Raw genomic sequence first — 19,225 nt, forward strand, 5'->3', positions numbered from 1 at the left:
ATAATCGGCTTCCCAATTGTCCACTCCCGGAATGAATATCGCCGAGAAGGACAGAGTATACTTCTCCGCCCAGAGAAGGATGTTGGTGACCTCCCTCATGGCCGCGCGGCTGCGAGTGCCGCCCTGACAGTTGATGTACGCTACCGTCGTGGCGTTGTCGGACTGAACTCTGACCGCTCGACCACGCAGTAGGTGATGTGTCTGAAGCAGGGCATTGTACACCGCCCTTAGTTCGAGATTGGACCAGCGCCCCTGAAACCGATGTTCCAGGGTCACTGCCCCCCAGCCTCGCAGACTGGCGTCCGTGGTGAGGAGAGTCCAATCCCATATACCGAACCGTCTTCCTTCCAACAGATGTGTCGACTGGAGCCACCAGAGCAGCGACGACCGTGCCTTTGGAGATAGCGTCACCCGCTGATGAAGGAACAGATGAGATCCTGACCACTGATGTAGAAGACACAGCTGAAACGGTCGACCGTACGGAAGAGCTTCGAACGCTGTTACCATCTTTCCCAGGAGGCGAATGCACAGATACACTGACACCCTGACGGTGTCGAAGAACCAATCTTAACAGTGTCTGCAGAGACAGTATCTTGTCCTGCAGCAGGAAAACCCTCTGACGGACCGTGTCGAGAATCATCCCCAGAAACAATAGCCGTTGTGAGGGGGCATAAGTGAGACTTCGGGAGATTCAGGATCCACCCGTGTAGAATCAGAAGGTCCTGTGCCATCCGGATATTCTGAAGTAACCGTTCTGCTGAGCTTGCTTTTATTAGCAGATCGTCCAGATAGGGAACAATTGTCACACCCTGCTTCCGAAGTTGGGCCATCATGACCGCCATGACCTTTGTGAACATTCTGGGAGCAGAAGAGAGACCGAAAGGAAGGGCCTGGAACTGTAAATGAGCGTCCTGTATTGCGAACCGGAGAAAAGCCTGACGAGGAGGCCAAATGGGAACATGTAAGTATGCATCCTTGATGTCTAAGGATGCCAGAAACTCGTTTTTTCCCAACCCCGCAATAACAGACTGGAGGGACTCCATCTTGAACTTGAATACCTTCAAATACGGATTGAGATCTTTCAAGTTCAGGATTGGCCTGACCGAGCCGTCCGGCTTTGGTACTAGAAACAGGCTTCAGTAATAGCCCTGTTTCCGATGATGAGAGGGAACAGGGATCACTACCCTTGCTGATAGAAGCTTCTGGACCGCTGCCTGTAAGGCAACTCCCCGGTTGTCGGAAACTGGCAAACCCGTGGTAAAAAACCGCTGGGGCGGTTGTTCCTGAAAATCGAGCTTGTAACCGCAAGTGATCAGATCCCGGACCCAAGCGTCTGGGCAGGACTGTATCCAGACCTCCTTGAAATCCCACAGACGAGCTCCCACCCTGTGATCTCCCGGGTGGGAAGGAAGCCCGTCATGCGGTGGTAGTGGTAGAGGACTTAACGTCTGACTGGGCTGAGGCTGCGGAACCTCTACCCCTGCCGCCGCCTCTACCTCTATGGCCACGGAAGGTAGAAGCTCCACCCCTGGCCTCGAAACCTGGAAGGGGCACGAAAGGATCGAAAAGAGGGACCCCTATATGGCCTGCGAGCAGCAGAAGGAAGATAAGTCGACATAACCCCGGTGGCCTGAGAGATCCAGGCATCCAGATCCTTACCAAACAGAAACTCACCCGTAAAGAGCAACGCTTCTGCCGCTCTTTTGGATTCCGTATCCGCCTGCCACTGCCGGAGACAGAGAGCTCTGCAGGCCGCAATTGCTAAAGCGGAAATTCTAGCTCCGAGAATACCTATGTCCTTGGACGCTTCACAAAGATAAAGGGCTGATTCACGGATGTGTTCCGCCAACTCTATCAATTGATCCGCCGGCAATTCGTCACGAATTCCAGAGGACAAATGCTCCGCCCAAGCTTCGATCGCCTTGTTGACCCAACAACCTACCTGCGCCGGGCGATGTAATACCCCTGCCGCAGAGTAAATATTCTTTAAGGTAGATTCCCAACTTCCTATCTGACGCCTCCTTAAGCGAAGTTGCACCCGGAACCGGTAGGACCGTCTTTTTGGACAGATGAGATACCGAAGGATCCACAATCGGAGAGGTCTCATAACGTGTCCTGCTATCTGCGGGAAAAGGATAGGAAGACAACAGTTTTCTTGATACCTGAAATTTTGCGTCTGGATGTTTCCAGGCTGCCGTTATGAGCGCATCCAGCTCCTCCGAAATTGGAAAGGTCACCGGCAGGCATTGGTTGGTGCCAAACCTTGAAGGGCGTAAGGCGTCCTCCGTCTCCTCCACCTGTAATACTGAGCGAATAGCAGTAATTAGAGCCTCTATACCCTGAGCTACTGGTTCAGAGTCCCCGTATACCTGATCCTCATCAGTATCCTGTATATCAACATCCTGTATATCCTGTACATCTAACCCCACCTCATCTAATTGAGGCATATCATCGTCAAAGTTCTGCAACACAGAGGCTAGCAATCTCTTTTTAGAAGCCTGTTGAGGGGGGCTAAAGGACGGGGCTTGGGAAGGGATCACAGCCCTAGAAAGCCCTTCCACTGACTTTGCCAATGAGACAGCCCATGCAGGTTCTGACTCCGGTACCTGGACAAGCTGTCGGAACCGGGCCACCTCCCTATCTTCCCGAGAGGCTTTAAGTTCCCCAGTCAGCAGGGACATAACCTCTGTGAGTTGTGTCGTCCATGTCGGGGCGCTCTGGGGTTCTGAGGAGGGCTGAGCCGATGGCTGTGACTCCTCACAAACTCTGACCCTGTTTTTGTGTTGCCTTGGAGCCTTTATTGGCCATGGCAGCACCTAACACTTCTGACCCTTCCCCACAGGTAAAACAGCGATAGGCAGAGGGGAGGGAGGGGGGAAAGCAGGGAAAAATGCAGCCACAGCAGTCTGATCTATCCTGCACGATACTGTGCAGTGACAGGCTGTAAGTAAGATATAGGTGCCCCCCTTCCCCACTGTAACAGCCTCACTGTGCTCCGTGGCGCTCCTCCGTCCCGCGCTGCTGAAAGGGAGTGGCCGCCAGCGCGCGCTACTTCCGGCGGTGCAGAGCGGGACTAAGCTCCGCCCTCCCTCCGCAAAGGCGCCAAATTCAAAGTTGCTTTGCACCTTTTGCCGGATCCCTGTAGCGGCTCTGTGAGCCGCGCTGGCGGGGATCCGAGCGGAGAGGGGGGCGGGCGAGTGTGGTAACAAAAGTTAAGTTTAACAGGCAGAACAGGGTCTCACAAATAAATAATAAAATTAACCCTGTAACGTTATTCAAACCCCCCTGCCACCCTGTGATCCCAACACTGCAGAGAGCCTGGGGGGAAGAGGGGGAGGTAGAGGAAGCACACACTCGCCTTTTCTGTGGTGGAGTGGCCCCGACACACGCAGCGGTGTCCGGCCACTGATACTAACCGCTGCCATGCTGCCGGAATCTTCTGCTGGTGGAGCGCCCCCAACACGCGCCGCACGCAGCGGTGTCCGGCCAGCTCAGGAGGGCTTAGTGTCTCCCTCAGCCGGGGCCCATCCCGAGCCGCACGCAGCTGCGATGGGACCCCGCGGTGCAGACTGGCAATGGCAGAGCTGCCAGTCTGTGTGTGTAAGAAAGAAAATTAAAAATAATAAAGAAAAAAGAAAAAATTCTTCAGCCAAAACCCAAGTGAACCAGCTCTCCTCTGGCACTAACTAAGACTGGCTTGGAGGGGAGATAGTAGGGGAGGAGCTAGCCACAGTATTAGAATTTTAAAGTGCCAGCTCGCAATTACTGCCTACTATTTCCCCATTGTAACTGCGCTCCAGTGGCCCCTAGTGGATGAAGGAGAAATGTTGTTTTATAGACTGTGCCAGATAAAGGCTGATGAAGGATTGGTTGCTAGGGTCAATGAGGTTTGATACATGTCCCCAGAAGTGAGCAATCTATAATGGGACTCGCTTAATAAAATTAAATCCTAATTTTTACTGTATGTTACTATATGGCACTTGTAAAGAAAACATTAAAATGTGCAGTTGAGGTACATATATGTCCTCATACATCTTTGGTGCAGTCATGCCAAGCAGCCCCTCCTGGCACACCAGGTCACGTGAGAATCTTCTAGCATCAGGAGTCTTTTTTAGCGAAAATTTCTTAGTCTCAATACAATGTGACTAGGACACATAAGGACTTCTAATTAATTTGATACATGACACTTGAATATCTGTGTGCGACTGAGTCTTTGAACCTGTATGAAGATCTACAATGTAGCAGCTGCAGCTTTTTTCAATTCAAGTTCTGTTCTGCTGCATATACAGACTCAGTCACACACACACACACACACCATACAAGTGTCATATCAAACTAATCAGCACAGTCTCATGCTCCCTAGCCATACTGTGTTGTGGCTAAGATGCATTTTTGGTAAAGAGACGCCCGACTTTAGCAAAGTTGTACGGAAACTGGTAGCTCATTCACACCAGGCATCTCGTGCTGCATGGCGTATTGAGGCTAGATGTATGTAAACACATCTGTAGGTCAAACATTACGAGATATGTACAGAGTACATAGGTTAATTACCATAAATAGTGTACAGCATTCTGGCCCAGCAGGGGGCCGGGAAAAATGAGTTTGCATCACTGCCTCAAGGCCATACCCTAAACTGGGGGCAAGCTCACTTGCCTTCTTCTGGGTGTTTAAGTACTATGATCAAGAGCAGGGTAGCTGTACCTCATGCTATTCATCCTGCTTTTGAGACGTGTATGTGCAGTCATCATGTAACATCAAGCATACTAAGAGGAGGCGACAATGCACCACAGGAGGCCAGTAACCATCCATGTAGATGAGAAGAGACTGAAGGAAAGCTGGGAAGTGCTACAGACAAGGCACACTGACCTGAGAGGCAGTTACCCTTTACTTTCATTGATTACTGTGTAGTAAAAAAATCTTGATACAAATTATATTTAAAGTAGAAATTATTGTAAAGTGGAACGTCAGTTCATGTTAGAAATATCAAAACTGTATTTCAGCATTGGACTGAATTTCTTCAAGGTGAAATGAAAACAGAATAATGAATTGGTAATTGCCAGCGCTAATAGTGGTATCGCAAATATAATATGAATAAAATGCCAGCGCCCAGGTTGTTTACCTAACTGGTACCCTCCTCTCTGTCCAGAGAAGAGCTTTGTTGGGTTACCTCTAACCTGACTGGAGGTCTGAAAATAGACATAGCCAGTAAAAAGCAGCTTTCCTTCTTTTACATCCAATATAATCAGGTCTAAACAGGATTGCAATGGGGGGGATTAGGGGCACCTTACGGCTCAATTATTATGCCTAGTGTAGGTTGCCTCCAGTACAAAGTCTGATTGCAGCTAAATCTGGGTACACACTATACAATATCTGTCAAACCATCTATCCAATCCGTCAGGTTAGAATGAAAATCTGGTAATATATGGGAGCAAATGATAATCAACCATTTGTTCCAATACACTGGAGAACAGACAGTCGTTCTGCCAGGTTGATTTACCAATTTGTCTAAACAGATTTCATTCCAGATTTTAATTCCAACAAGCCAGACTGGACAAACGCTCTGATAGATACATGTATAGTGCATACTCATTTTAAGATTACCTTCCCTCGTCATATGGGCTGAAAGAACACAGTAACTTACATTGCAGCTTCCTCTGTAACATGATTTGCCTACGAGTACCTCATAAAAAAAACAAAAAAAAACAAACTAATCCATAGTGGTAACCAACTTGAGCTATTTAGAAATGTATTTTTCTGACAATCTACCGGTAAATCCTTTTCTCGTAGTCCATAAGGGATATTGGGGAGACTTAATATGATGGGTATAGATGGGGTCCACAGGAGCCGGTGCACTTTACATTTCTTCATTGGGTGTGCTGGCTACTCCCCCTCCCACAGGCAGTTATAGGTAAAACAGTGCCCGAAGGAGAAAGGACATACTGTATATGAGAGAAGAAACATAAGAAGTGGTGAGATCTATACACCAGCACACCACTAACATACAACAACCAGCAACGGCTGGTAACAGCTGAACAGGTAACCACATAACAAAGAACCTGCAGAAAAGTCAACGCACTGAGGCGGGCGCCTAATATCCCTTATGGACTACGAGAAAAGGATTTACCGGTAGGTAATTAAAATCCTATTTTCTCTAGCATCCATAAGGGATATTGAAGAGACTTCGTACGATGGGGACGCCCCAAATCTTCCAGAACAGGCGGGAACGTGCAGAGACGTCTGCAGCACCACCTGCCCAAACTGGGTATTCTCTTTGGCCAGGGTAACAAACTGGTAGAACTTCACAAAAAAGTGTTCTTCCCCGACCAGGTAGCAGCTCGGCATAGTTGCAAGGCCGAGACTCCACGGGCAGCCACCCAATGAAGAGCCCACCGATCTTGTAGAATGGGCCTTCAGAGACTTAGGAACAGGTAAGGCTGCAGACATATAGGCTTGTTGGATAGTATGATGGGGTCCTGCACCCCGGACCCATACCTAGCATTAGGGACCCACAGTGATGGAGACGCCTTGCCGATCGGCCTGGGGGCTTAACCATATATCTGCAGATATACGCAACTAAGATCTCCGTATTATCTGATTATTATGTAGTATTATTTTTCACTCTGTGCATTAGGGATAACAAAATGTTTTTTCTTACACAGAATTACCCCTCCCTTTTAGCACCTGAGTGACATCACAATCTGATTGAGCAGCTTGCCAATAAATGTGCATTGTAGTTAGAGAGGCATGGATGGGTCAGCAATAGGAGGGATTGCTGACTCCAGAGTGCTATTGGAGAAGCTAGGGGTGTCTCCAGGTAAGCTGGCTCTCAGATGCTGTAGAAGCCATTATCATGTGGCCTTACACTGGGCATTCAGACCCAGACATATGTGTAATTATTTATGGGGTGGGTGTGGGGTACGGTGGCCCCTATGTCGGTGTGGCTGGGCAGCTTCAGGTCGGCACACCCTAACATTTTATTAACACTTATGATTTTCCCTATCACTTTGTATATATTTTTGTATTATTTTAATCACACTTCACCTACATAGAACTTATGTGCTTCTGATTAACCCTTATTAATTTTCACCTGTGTGCTGACCTGGGGTAGCCGACGTGATGGGGTCCTGCACTCCGGACCCATACCTAGTATTAGGGACCCCAGGTGATGGAGAAGCCTTGCCGATCGGCCTGGAGGCTTAACCCTTTATCTGCAGATAAGAAAAAATAGTAAAGCGAGTTCTCTTGGCGCAAAAGCTGCCTGTACACTTCTAATGTCAAGAATAAATGTCACCACATTTATGAAACACAAATATACACACAAAAAGTAGACAATAGAATGCGTCCTAGGCGCTTACAAGGTGACTAAACAAAAAATAATGTATACAATACGTTCCTTTGAAAGAAGGGTGATCTCGAAGTTGATTCACTCAACAGGGAAGAATTGTGATTTCATCCAGTAACAACATTACGTAGTTATCGGTACATGTAGAAAAAAATAATAATGACATACAATGTGTGATATTGTTTAAAGATTCGATGTTCACAAGAAATATAGACAAATGGTATATTTGGTATGTTTTATGGATAATAGGGATCTTGTGATGTCTTGCGTACCCCACTCACACTGGAATAAGTGTCGATGTGTCCATAAAGGTATCTTTTAAATAGTGGTAGGCACAACTTTCAGGTTATCAGACATCAATTTGAAGTGAACTAATCAAGCACAGGCGTACCACAAACTCACACAGAAGGTATGGTGGACACTCCTTGAAAGGTATCTTTGTGTTAGATATAGATGAAGCGTACCCCAACTCACACTGGAACTGGATGATCTGCTCCTATCAAGGTATCATTATTCAATCGTGGAGCTCCTATCCAAACTTTGATGGTTTGACTCGATAGCTCACAAATATGCAGAAAAAAGAACACAATGGCGGACAATGTGTAGTATTATTGTTGCAATTCCGAGTGCACCAATTGAGAGGCACTGTTATCTTGGTGAATAATAGTGGATAGCCAATATCTCGCATACCCCACTAACACCACAGGATTTAGATGGTGATGTGCCCGTGAAGATATTCTTTACATTACAGTGTATCCAAAATATAATAATTCACCCAGGCGTACCACACTCACAAGAAATACATGTCAGACACTCCTATCAAGGTATCTTTACACCAAATTTCTTAGCAGTAGGCGTACCCAAACTCACGTTGGAAGGGTACGGATGAATCCTATCAAGGTATCTTTAGCACTGGTGTGGTTACCCGGTCTTTTAAAGATTTCATCAATCAGTGCATGGCAATGAGGGGAATCTGGTAATATTCACTGATGCCAATGCGTGATTATATCCAAGAAATTCAAAAATGTACGGTAGTATAAAAAAAGTTTTTAATCCATTCCAGAAAGAAAGTTAAAAAAAACGCATAAAATACATGAAAAATACATAAAAATTCTCTCTCTATCGAGAAGAATCCTTCCAAGAAAGAATATGGAATAAGGCTACTCACAGTCCAGATAATGTCGACGCGTTTCGGTCAGTGGACCTTTGTCAAGACATATCTGGACTGTGAGGAGACTAGGTATTTATGAGGCCCCCTGCCTATCTGTAAATAGCAGGAAGTGAGGCAATTGATTAGCCAACTTCCGTTTCCATACTTGTATTAATTAAATCAGAAATGTCCAAAATACATTAAATGTAGGTTAAACACTAAGAATTCTACCATATTACTAAGGCGGAATACATGTAGTCCGTATACTGTTTGTGAAAAGTCCGTTTCCAGAGCGTCCTAGTTGCCGCGCTTGGCCTTCTGGGAATCGTAGTCTTCCTATACAGCTGTAGTGTCCATGTATGGTCTTTCCGCCGGAACCGGAAGCGGAAATGACATCTCGGCCGCTCGGACCAGCGGAAAAGCGCCAGGCATTGTGGATCTTGTGGTTTAACATCTCGGTTTTAGTTGAAAGCGAATTTCTTAACAATAAACAAAATAAAGTGCAAAATCAATGTACACGATCAATATTCATGTTAATAATCCAGAACACAGATGAAATTACTGTTTTGTGTTATATATTAGTAATGAGCCTTTTTATTGAAACATCACTATGGTTATTATTCCCCCTTAATTGAGGCAAATAATACTGCAAAAAATATTACAATAATAGAGATGTTCCTATTAGTAGTAGAAGTGATTTCTGATTGTTCCACCCTTAGGTGAAAAAATCCTTCTCACAAGTCTGCCAATCATATACAGTATAAAACAAATTTTCCTTTTTATGGGAAAGGGGTGCTGCTGATATGTACATTACATTAATGGCATCCCCTATTGTCACAAACGGTAAATATAATTTAAGATACAGAAAAACTCAATTGATGGATTATCCTAATCCTGTGTATATATTCTATCCATGGTCCTAATTATAGGAACCACTTCAACTCAAAATCACTGTTAAGGCCTTTCGGAATTAAAGTATTATATGTAAAGATGGCCTTCATTTCAGCTTTTGCAAGTTGGGACATAGTGTCCCTGTGTCGGATATTATTTTTGATGTGTTTGATTCCATAGAAACCAACAATATTGGAAACTGAACAGTTGTGGACCTTTTTGAAATGTGATGAAAGTGAATGGGTCTCGAGACCCTTTTTAATATTTCTTACATGTTCCCCCATTCTAACTTTTAGATCTCTTGTGGTTCTTCCAATGTAGAATAGGGAACAGGTGCATTTGATTGCATAAACTACATTTTTAGTGTGGCAAGTGATGAAGTCAATGATTTTGACTTCAATGTCATTTATGTAGATGCTTTCAATCTTGTTATATCCTTCACTCGTGATATTTTTGCATCCCTGGCAACCCCCACATCTGTAGAAGCCTTTGGAATGGAGAGAAATCCCCATGAGAAACTACAGAGAAAGACCCCTAAGGAACCAAAGAGATCCCATTTATACATCAAATTCTTTTTCTCCATTAGAGGGAACTAGTCATTCCTCGCATTTTTTAGGGAAAGATCGGGATTTCAACAGATTGAGGTAGTTAGTTGCAAGACCCACAGGGGAAAAAGAGGAGGAAAACCCAGACCACATAAAGGGAAATGTAGAAAGAAGAAAAAAGTATCAAAATACTTACAACCTATTCAAACACTCCCAGAGGCATCCTCACAGATTTCCTCAGGAGTAAAAATTTTCAATTTAAGTTCCCACACACTCACAAACGTCGAGACTAAAGTGTTGGAAAAGGGTCTAAAATATTCTCCCACCAATTTCTCTAATCCCTTTGATCTCTATCTTGATATACAAAGGTTTTTACGTAAATTGACCATTAAGAAATTTTTCACTAATCAGGAGTCAAATGGTGAAGGAGACTCACTATCTGTAACCCCTTTTAAACCAAAATCAATCTTTTACCCTAAATATTTACAGGGCCCATTCATAGAGACCTTTGCAATCCTCAGTTACTAGGGCCCCAAACATCTCACAGAGAAATCTACAAGCAGAAAAAAACAGACTAAGTGTAATCTTTCATTTAGAGAGAGGAAAGCTTTGAAAGATCTAAAAGATCTCGATACGGTGGTCATCAAATCCACGGATAAAGGTGGAGGCATAGTCCTCATGAATCTTGAGGACTATGAACGGGAGGTTCTACGCCAACTTAACGACATATCCACATACAGGAAATTAAGAAATAATCCCACCGAACAGGTGTTATCTAGACTCAAAGAAATTGTAGATAAATATGAGAAAAAGGGCACCATTACCACTAAAGAGGCTAAATTCATTTATGTGGAAAATCCCACAGTGCCCGTGATGTATATCCTACCTAAAATACACAAACATGCAACAGCACCACCGGGTAGACCTATCATTTCAGGGGTTGATGCTGTTACATCTAATCTTTCTAAGTTTATTGACTTTATCCTGCAACCTTTGGTGGTTCAAAATAAATCCCACCTGAAAGACACAGGGGATTTCCTATGTCTATTAGAAAAGATCCAATGGAAAAGTGAGTACACCATGGTAACTGCGGACGTTAGTTCGCTGTATACCATCATTGACCACTCAGATGGGATACAAGCAGTGAAGCATTTCCTGGACGCATCCAATTTATCTAAAAATCTTCAAGATCTAATATTGGAGGGAATAGCGTTCATTCTCAATAACAATTTTTTCATGTTTAAGAATGACTTTTATATTCAAAAGACAGGCACGGCGATGGGCACCAGATTTGCCCCAAGTTATGCAAATCTATTTATGGGTTTGTGGGAACTAAATAACATCTGGTCCCACAACCCATTTTGGGCGAGTCTGGTGTCGTACGCGAGGTATATAGACGATATATTTTTCGTCTGGAAGGGAGAGCTGAATGCTCTGACCGAATTTTTTTCTTTTTGAATACTAACAATGTGAACTTTAAACTCTCCTTTGAAAGTAGTAAAGAAAGTATCAATTTTCTGGATATAACAGTGTACATTCAAGATAACAAGATTCATACCTAAACATACTCCAAACCCACGGATTCTAGTACTTTTATTGAGGCCACCAGTTGCCATCATAACAACTGGTTGAACTCTATTCCCACCGGCCAATTCAAGCGCCTCAAACGTAACTGTACTGATAATGAGGTGTTCGAATCACAGGCCCAAATTATGACAGAAAAATTTGTGGCTTGTGGATATGATCGACATAAGGTAGACACTGCCAAACTTAAACTTATGGATATCAATAGGGAGAGTCTCCTTGAGAAAAAAATAAAAAACAGTGCCACAGAAGGATCCCAAATTCGAATGGGCATTTATCACTGAGTTTACTTCCCAACACCGCTCGATTGAAGGAGTGTTTAAAAAACATTGGGAGCTTTTACGTAAAGACCCCATAATTGGCACCCTTGTTCCAGAAAAGCCCATCCATATCTACCGTAGAGCACCCAACTTGAAGTCCAAACTTGTCTCCAGCAACCTCCCTTCTGCCCCACATATATCAAGAATAACTTCCAAAGGCTTCTACAGATGTGGGGGTTGCCAGGGATGCAAAAATATCACGAGTGAAGGATATAACAAGATTGAAAGCATCTACATAAATGACATTGAAGTCAAAATCATTGACTTCATCACTTGCCACACTAAAAATGTAGTTTATGCAATCAAATGCACCTGTTCCCTATTCTACATTGGAAGAACCACAAGAGATCTAAAAGTTAGAATGGGGGAACATGTAAGAAATATTAAAAAGGGTCTCGAGACCCATTCACTTTCATCACATTTCAAAAAGGTCCACAACTGTTCAGTTTCCAATATTGTTGGTTTCTATGGAATTAAACACATCAAAAATAATATCCGACACAGGGACACTATGTCCCAACTTGCAAAAGCTGAAATGAAGGCCATCTTTACATATAATACTTTAATTCCGAAAGGCCTTAACAGTGATTTTGAGTTGAAGTGGTTCCTATAATTAGGACCATGGATAGAATATATACACAGGATTAGGATAATCCATCAATTGAGTTTTTCTGTATCTTAAATTATATTTACCGTTTGTGACAATAGGGGATGCCATTAATGTAATGTACATATCAGCAGCACCCCTTTCCCATAAAAAGGAAAATTTGTTTTATACTGTATATGATTGGCAGACTTGTGAGAAGGATTTTTTCACCTAAGGGTGGAACAATCAGAAATCACTTCTACTACTAATAGGAACATCTCTATTATTGTAATATTTTTTGCAGTATTATTTGCCTCAATTAAGGGGGAATAATAACCATAGTGATGTTTCAATAAAAAGGCTCATTACTAATATATAACACAAAACAGTAATTTCATCTGTGTTCTGGATTATTAACATGAATATTGATCGTGTACATTGATTTTGCACTTTATTTTGTTTATTGTTAAGAAATTCGCTTTCAACTAAAACCGAGATGTTAAACCACAAGATCCACAATGCCTGGCGCTTTTCCGCTGGTCCGAGCGGCCGAGATGTCATTTCCGCTTCCGGTTCCGGCGGAAAGACCATACATGGACACTACAGCTGTATAGGAAGACTACGATTCCCAGAAGGCCAAGCGCGGCAACTATGACGCTCTGGAAACGGACTTTTCACAAACAGTATACGGACTACATGTATTCCGCCTTAGTAATATGGTAGAATTCTTAGTGTTTAACCTACATTTAATGTATTTTGGACATTTCTGATTTAATTAATACAAGTATGGAAACGGAAGTTGGCTAATCAATTGCCTCACTTCCTGCTACTCACAGATAGGCAGGGGGCCTCATAAATACCTAGTCTCCTCACAGTCCAGATATGTCTTGACAAAGGTCCACTGACCGAAACGCGTCGACATTATCTGGACTGTGAGTAGCCTTATTCCATATTCTTTCTTGGAAGGATTCTTCCCGATAGAGAAAGAATTTTTATTTTATTTTTTTCAAGGTGTTTTGATTTTTTAAGATTTTTTTATGTATTTTTCATGTATTTTATGCGTTTTTTGAACTTTCTTTCTGGAATGGATTAAAAACTTTTTTTATACTACCGTACATTTTTGAATTTCTTGGATATAATCACGCATTGGCATCAGTGAATATTACCAGATTCCCCTCATTGCCATGCACTGATTGATGAAATCTTTAAAAGACCGGGTAACCACACCAGTGCTAAAGATACCTTGATAGGATTCATCCGTACCCTTCAAACTTGAGTTTGGGTACGCCTACTGCTAAGAAATTTGGTGTAAAGATACCTTGATAGGAGTGTCTGACATGTATTTCTTGTGAGTTTGATACGCCTGGGTGAATTATTATATTTTGGATACACTGTAATGTAAAGAATATCTTCACGGGCACATCACCATCTAAATCCTGTGGTGTTAGTGGGGTATGCGAGATATTGGCTATCCACTATTATTCACCAAGATAACAGTGCCTCTCAATTGGTGCACTCGGAATTGCAACAATAATACTACACATTGTCCGCCATTGTGTTCTTTTTTCTGCATATTTGTGAGCTATCGAGTCAAACCATCAAAGTTTGGATAGGCGCTCCACGATTGAATAAAGATACCTTGATAGGAGCAGATCATCCAGTTCCAGTGTGAGTTGGGGTACGCTTCATCTATATCTAACACAAAGATACCTTTCAAGGAGTGTCCACCATACCTTCTGTGTGAGTTTGGGGTACGCCTGTGCTTGATTAGTTCACTTCAAATTGATGTCTGATAACCTGAAAGTTGTGCCTACCACTATTTAAAAGATACCTTTATGGACACATCGACACTTATTCCAGTGTGAGTGGGGTACGCAAGACATCACAAGATCCCTATTATCCATAAAACATACCAAATATACCATTTGTCTATATTTCTTGTGAACATCGAATCTTTAAACAATATCACACATTGTATGTCATTATTATTTTTTTCTACATGTACCGATAACTACGTAATGTTGTTACTGGATGAAATCACAATTCTTCCCTGTTGAGTGAACCAACTTCGAGATCACCCTTCTTTCAAAGGAACGTATTGTATACATTATTTTTTGTTTAGTCACCTTGTAAGCGCCTAGGACGCATTCTATTGTCTACTTTATCTGCAGATATACGCAACTAAGATCTCCGTATTATCTGATTATAATGTAGTATTATTTTTCACTCAGTGTGTATAGGGATAACAAAATGTTTTTTCTTACACAGAATTACCCCTCCCTTTTAGCACCTGAGTGACATCACAATCTGATTGAGCAGCTTGCCAATAAATGTTCATTGTTGTATAGTAAGCCTAAGCCAACGAGCAATGGACTGCTTTAAAGCAGGACAACCCTTTTTCTGTGCATCATAGAGCATGAACAAGGAATCCGTCTTTCTAGGCTTGCACAACATCCAATGACTACGGAGGAGCAGAAGCGTCAGAAGTTGACGGAACCACAATAGTGGATTCAGGTGAAACGCAGAGACAACCTTCGGCAGGAACTTCTGCCTAGTCCTGAGCTCCGCTCTGTCCTCGTAAAAGACCAAGTATGGACTTTTACACGATACAGCCCCCAATGCGGAGACAAGTCTAGCAGAAGCCAGGGCCAGTAACATCACTGTCTTCCACGTGAGGTACTTGTCTTCTACAGTCATCAGAGGTTCAAACCAGGATGACTGTAGAAATTCCAACACCAAATTCAAATACCAGGGTGCCGTAGGCGGCACAAAAGGTGGTTGTATGTGGAGTAACCCTTGCGAGAAAGTCTGAACTTCTGGCAACAGTGACAATTTCTTCTGGAAGAAAATGGAGAGAGCTGAAATCTGGACCTCAACGGAACCCAGACGCAAGTCACTATCCACACCGGCCTGAAGGAAACGTAAGAAACATCCCAAGTGGAACTCCGCAGGTGGATACGTGCGTTCCACGCACCAGGAGACATATAATCAGATATTATTATAGTGTTTTGACGTCACAGGTTTCCTGGCCTGAACCATGGTAGCAATAACCTTTTTGGAAAGGCACTTTCATGTTCCACTCAACCTCCATGCACAAACGAAGTCGTCGTAAGTCCGTGTAGACGAACGGTCCTTGTTTAAGAAGATCACTTCTCAGTGGTAGAGGCCAAGGGTCTTCGACAGACATGTTCAGAAGATCCGTGTACCACGCCCTCCGAGACCAATTCGGGGCAATCAGAATTGCCTGGACTCCTTGATGTCCGATTTGCTTGAGCACCCTTGGGAGCAACGGAATCGGAGGAAACAGGTAGACCAGCCGGTAAGGCCAAGGTGACGTCCGTGCATCTACTGCCCTCGCCTGAGGGTCCCTGGTTCGTGAGCAATACCAGTGAAGCTTCTTGTTGAGTCGAGAGGCCATCATGTCTATTTGTGGGCAGCCTCACCGGTCGATCTGCCGAAACACCCGATGGTGGAGTCCCCACTCCCTCGGGTGGAGATTGTGACGACTCAGGAAGTCCGCTTCCCAGTTGTCCACTCCCGGAATGAAGATTGCCGACATTGCTCTTGCATTTCTTTCTGCCCAGAGGAGTATCTTTGACACCTCTCGCATGCAGGCTCTGCTTTTTGTCCCTCCTTGCCGACTGATTACGCCACTGCTGTGGCGTTGTCCGACTGTACTTGGATCGCGTGATCCTTGAGCAGAGGAGAGGCCTGAAGCAGAGCATTGTAGATCGCCTGAAGTTCCAGAATGTTGATCGGAAGGAGGGCTTCGTGGGCGGACCACCTGCCCTGGAACTGCACCCCTCGGGTGACAGCTCCCCATCCTCTCTGACTCACATACGTCATGAGGAGGATCCAATCCTGAATCCCGAAATACCGGCTTTCCAAGAGATTGGTAGAATGCAGCCACCACAGGAGGGAAATCCTGGCCTGAGAATCCTGGCCGTATCATCCGGTGCATCGGATAATGCGGACCACTTGCTCAGGAGATCCAATTGAAATGTTCTGGCATGGAACCTCCCATATTGGATTGCCACGTATGAGGCGACCATATTCCCCAACAATCATATATAGAGATGGATGGATCCTCGAGCAGGTCAGAGCACCATGCAGACCATCTCCTGAAGTGTTCTCGCTTTGTCCCCCGGGAGGAACAGCTTGTGGGCCACAGAATCCAGTTAAATCCCCAGGAACAGGAGCCATTGAATTGGCTCCAGGTGGGACTTATGTAAATTGAGAAGCAACCCATGGTGTGACAGAACGTGGATAGTGCGGTCTATATGGAGCAATAAAAGCTCCCTGGACCTTGCTTTTATCAGAAGTTTGTCCAGTTAAGGGACAACATTGACCCCTGGACCCGGAGCTGGATCATCATCTCCGCCATTACCTTTGTGAATATCCTCGCAGCAGTGGACAGGCTGAAGGGCAATGCCTGGAACTGGCAGTGGTTGTCCAGCAGGGCAAACCTCAGATAAGCCTGATGAGGTGGCCAAATAGAAATATGAAGGTAGGCGTCCTTGATATCAAAGCAAACCATGAATTCCTGTTCTTCCAGGCCTGCAATCCTTGCTGTCAAGGGTTCCATTTTGAACTTGAAAACCTTTAGGCAAGGGTTCAAGGACTTTAGATTCAAAATGGGCCTAACCAAGCCGCTCGGCTTCGGTACCACGAACAGGTCGGAGTAATAACCCCTGCCTTGTTGTGGTATTGGTACTGGAATAATGTCGTGGGACTGGACCAACTTTTGGATGGCCTGTTGCAACGTAACTTGCGTATCCCTCCAAAGCTGGTAAGTTTGATTTGAAAAATTATTGGGGAGGAGCACCGTTGAACTGCAGCTTGTAGCCCTGAGAAATGAGGTCCCTGACCTAGGTATACTGGCAGGAAACTTCCCAGATGCGGCTGAAGTGATGCATTCGAGCTCCCACGTGTAACATCTGCCCTATCAGCTAAGTCTGCAACAGCCTGTTGTAGTAGCTGAGTTATCTGAACATTAGCATTGAGTTGTGATGTCATATCAGACATCATAGTCTTATGAGCCCTTAACCAGGATGGCTCTGGTCCCTCTCCCCCGGCCCCTTCACTGAGCTGTGAAGATTGGCTGCATTGTTCACATGAAACAGAATCATATGATAAGGGAGAGAATCTGGTGTGGCATACACTGCATATTTTGTGTTTACCCATGTTCACAGTAATCACAACATACACACAGACAGTAATACTTAGCAAGCCTGCCCTTACTGTATGCGAGAGGAGACACACAGATTGAGAAGACCAGCACACCCCAGCTATACAGCCCCAGTGAGGTGGTCAGCTTACTATATCAGTGAAACACTAATGATGTTTGTCCTGTAGAGGACACAGAATATGTACAATAGTGGCTCTCCCTATTTGCTACACCCTGTACCAGTTTTCCAGCGAGTCAGGAGGAACTGTGTGTGCTTGCTGCTGCCCAAACAGCATACCGAAAATAATAAAAGTATAAAACAAACAGAAGAAAACTCTCTGGAGCTGCAGAGATGTGCATCCTCTCCTGAGGGCACTTTTTCTAAACTGCCTGTGGGAGGGGACATAGAGGAGAGGAGCCAGCACACCCAGTGAAGAAATTTAAAGTGCACAGGCTTCTTTGGACCCCGTCTATACCCATCGTACTAAGTCTCCCCAATATCCCTTATGGATGCTAGAGAAAATAGCATGCGAGCCACAAACGTATACTGCGATATATCATATTACTTACCCATTGATACTGAAGGAATCTGGATGTACAGCAGCTGCTTCAGACATGAAATCATCTTTCTCAGTTTCTGAATGAGCATTGACAGATCCCAAGTCATCATGAGTTGAGCAGTCATCTGAAAAATAGAAGACCTAGTTACACTAAGCAATTCATACACACCAAGTGAAATGCCAGAGTATTTTGGGATTTTACATTTTCTCTAAATACAGTGGAGAACACTGGCATAGTGAGTGCACATACATATTAGGCACCTTAAATTTAATAACCAACACTCAAGCTTGTAACCATCTACACTTCATCTATGTGGTAGCATCAGACCACCCAAGTAAGGAACTGTAACTCCACTAAATCCAAATGTTTCAACGGATGGTGCTGCAATGGTCAAGCATCAATTTGATATCCCATGGAGCTACTGAGTAGATGAATGGAGCCACAGCACTTCCACACTCCACTGGAAGAGTCACAGCAACGATCTCAAACAAGATTTCTTATTGTATTTTTTTTTTTTTTAAAGAACTGATTTTTATTGGTTTTTCATAAAAGAAATATACGTTTGACATGACACCAGTATCGAGAGATTGCGACCCTCATAACATAGGGAACGCACCAAAAAATGAATCAGAGTAGGCATTCAGAAGTCAAACAACAATATGCAACAAGAAAAATACAGTTAAACGCGGGGGGGGGGGGGGGGGAGAGATAGAGAGGGGGGGGGGGGGGTCTAGGATGGAGAAAGGAGGGGGGTGGGATGAAAAGAGAGAGGGTAGAGCGCTGTCAGCTCATCAAAGGAGGAATCATCACACAAGGGTGGAGTCATGAACATTAAACCATATATCCTTATACATAGTCACTGATCAAATTACTGCAGTTGAGATAAAATAATAGCATTTTTATAAAGGAGAGACAGGCTAGGCATGGAGAAGATATGTATAGAAAAATAAAGAAGATGGTATCCAGGAGGGAGACGAGGAGAAAAAAGGAGGGAAAAAGCAGGAAAAGGAAACCAAGTTATTTGGACAACTTCCATTGGGGATTTTCAAAGGCTGCAATTATCGTGGATTGAGTGGCCT

The 19,225-nt window shown here is 44.0% G+C and overlaps 1 protein-coding gene across 4 annotated transcripts in view; it reads right to left on the reverse strand.

The window, feature by feature from the left end:
• Positions 1-19,225, reverse strand: part of CLSPN (claspin) — a 410,714-nt gene that overhangs the window by 115,702 nt on the left and 275,787 nt on the right. For all 4 annotated transcript variants that reach the window (XM_063954464.1, XM_063954465.1, XM_063954463.1 and 1 more), the window contains exon 16: positions 18,156-18,270. In XM_063954464.1, the coding sequence (XP_063810534.1) occupies positions 18,156-18,270 (115 nt within the window). The remainder of the gene's footprint in view (positions 1-18,155; positions 18,271-19,225) is intronic.

Source organism: Pseudophryne corroboree, chromosome 2, assembly GCF_028390025.1.
Source record: "Pseudophryne corroboree isolate aPseCor3 chromosome 2, aPseCor3.hap2, whole genome shotgun sequence".
NCBI lineage: Eukaryota > Metazoa > Chordata > Amphibia > Anura > Myobatrachidae > Pseudophryne > Pseudophryne corroboree.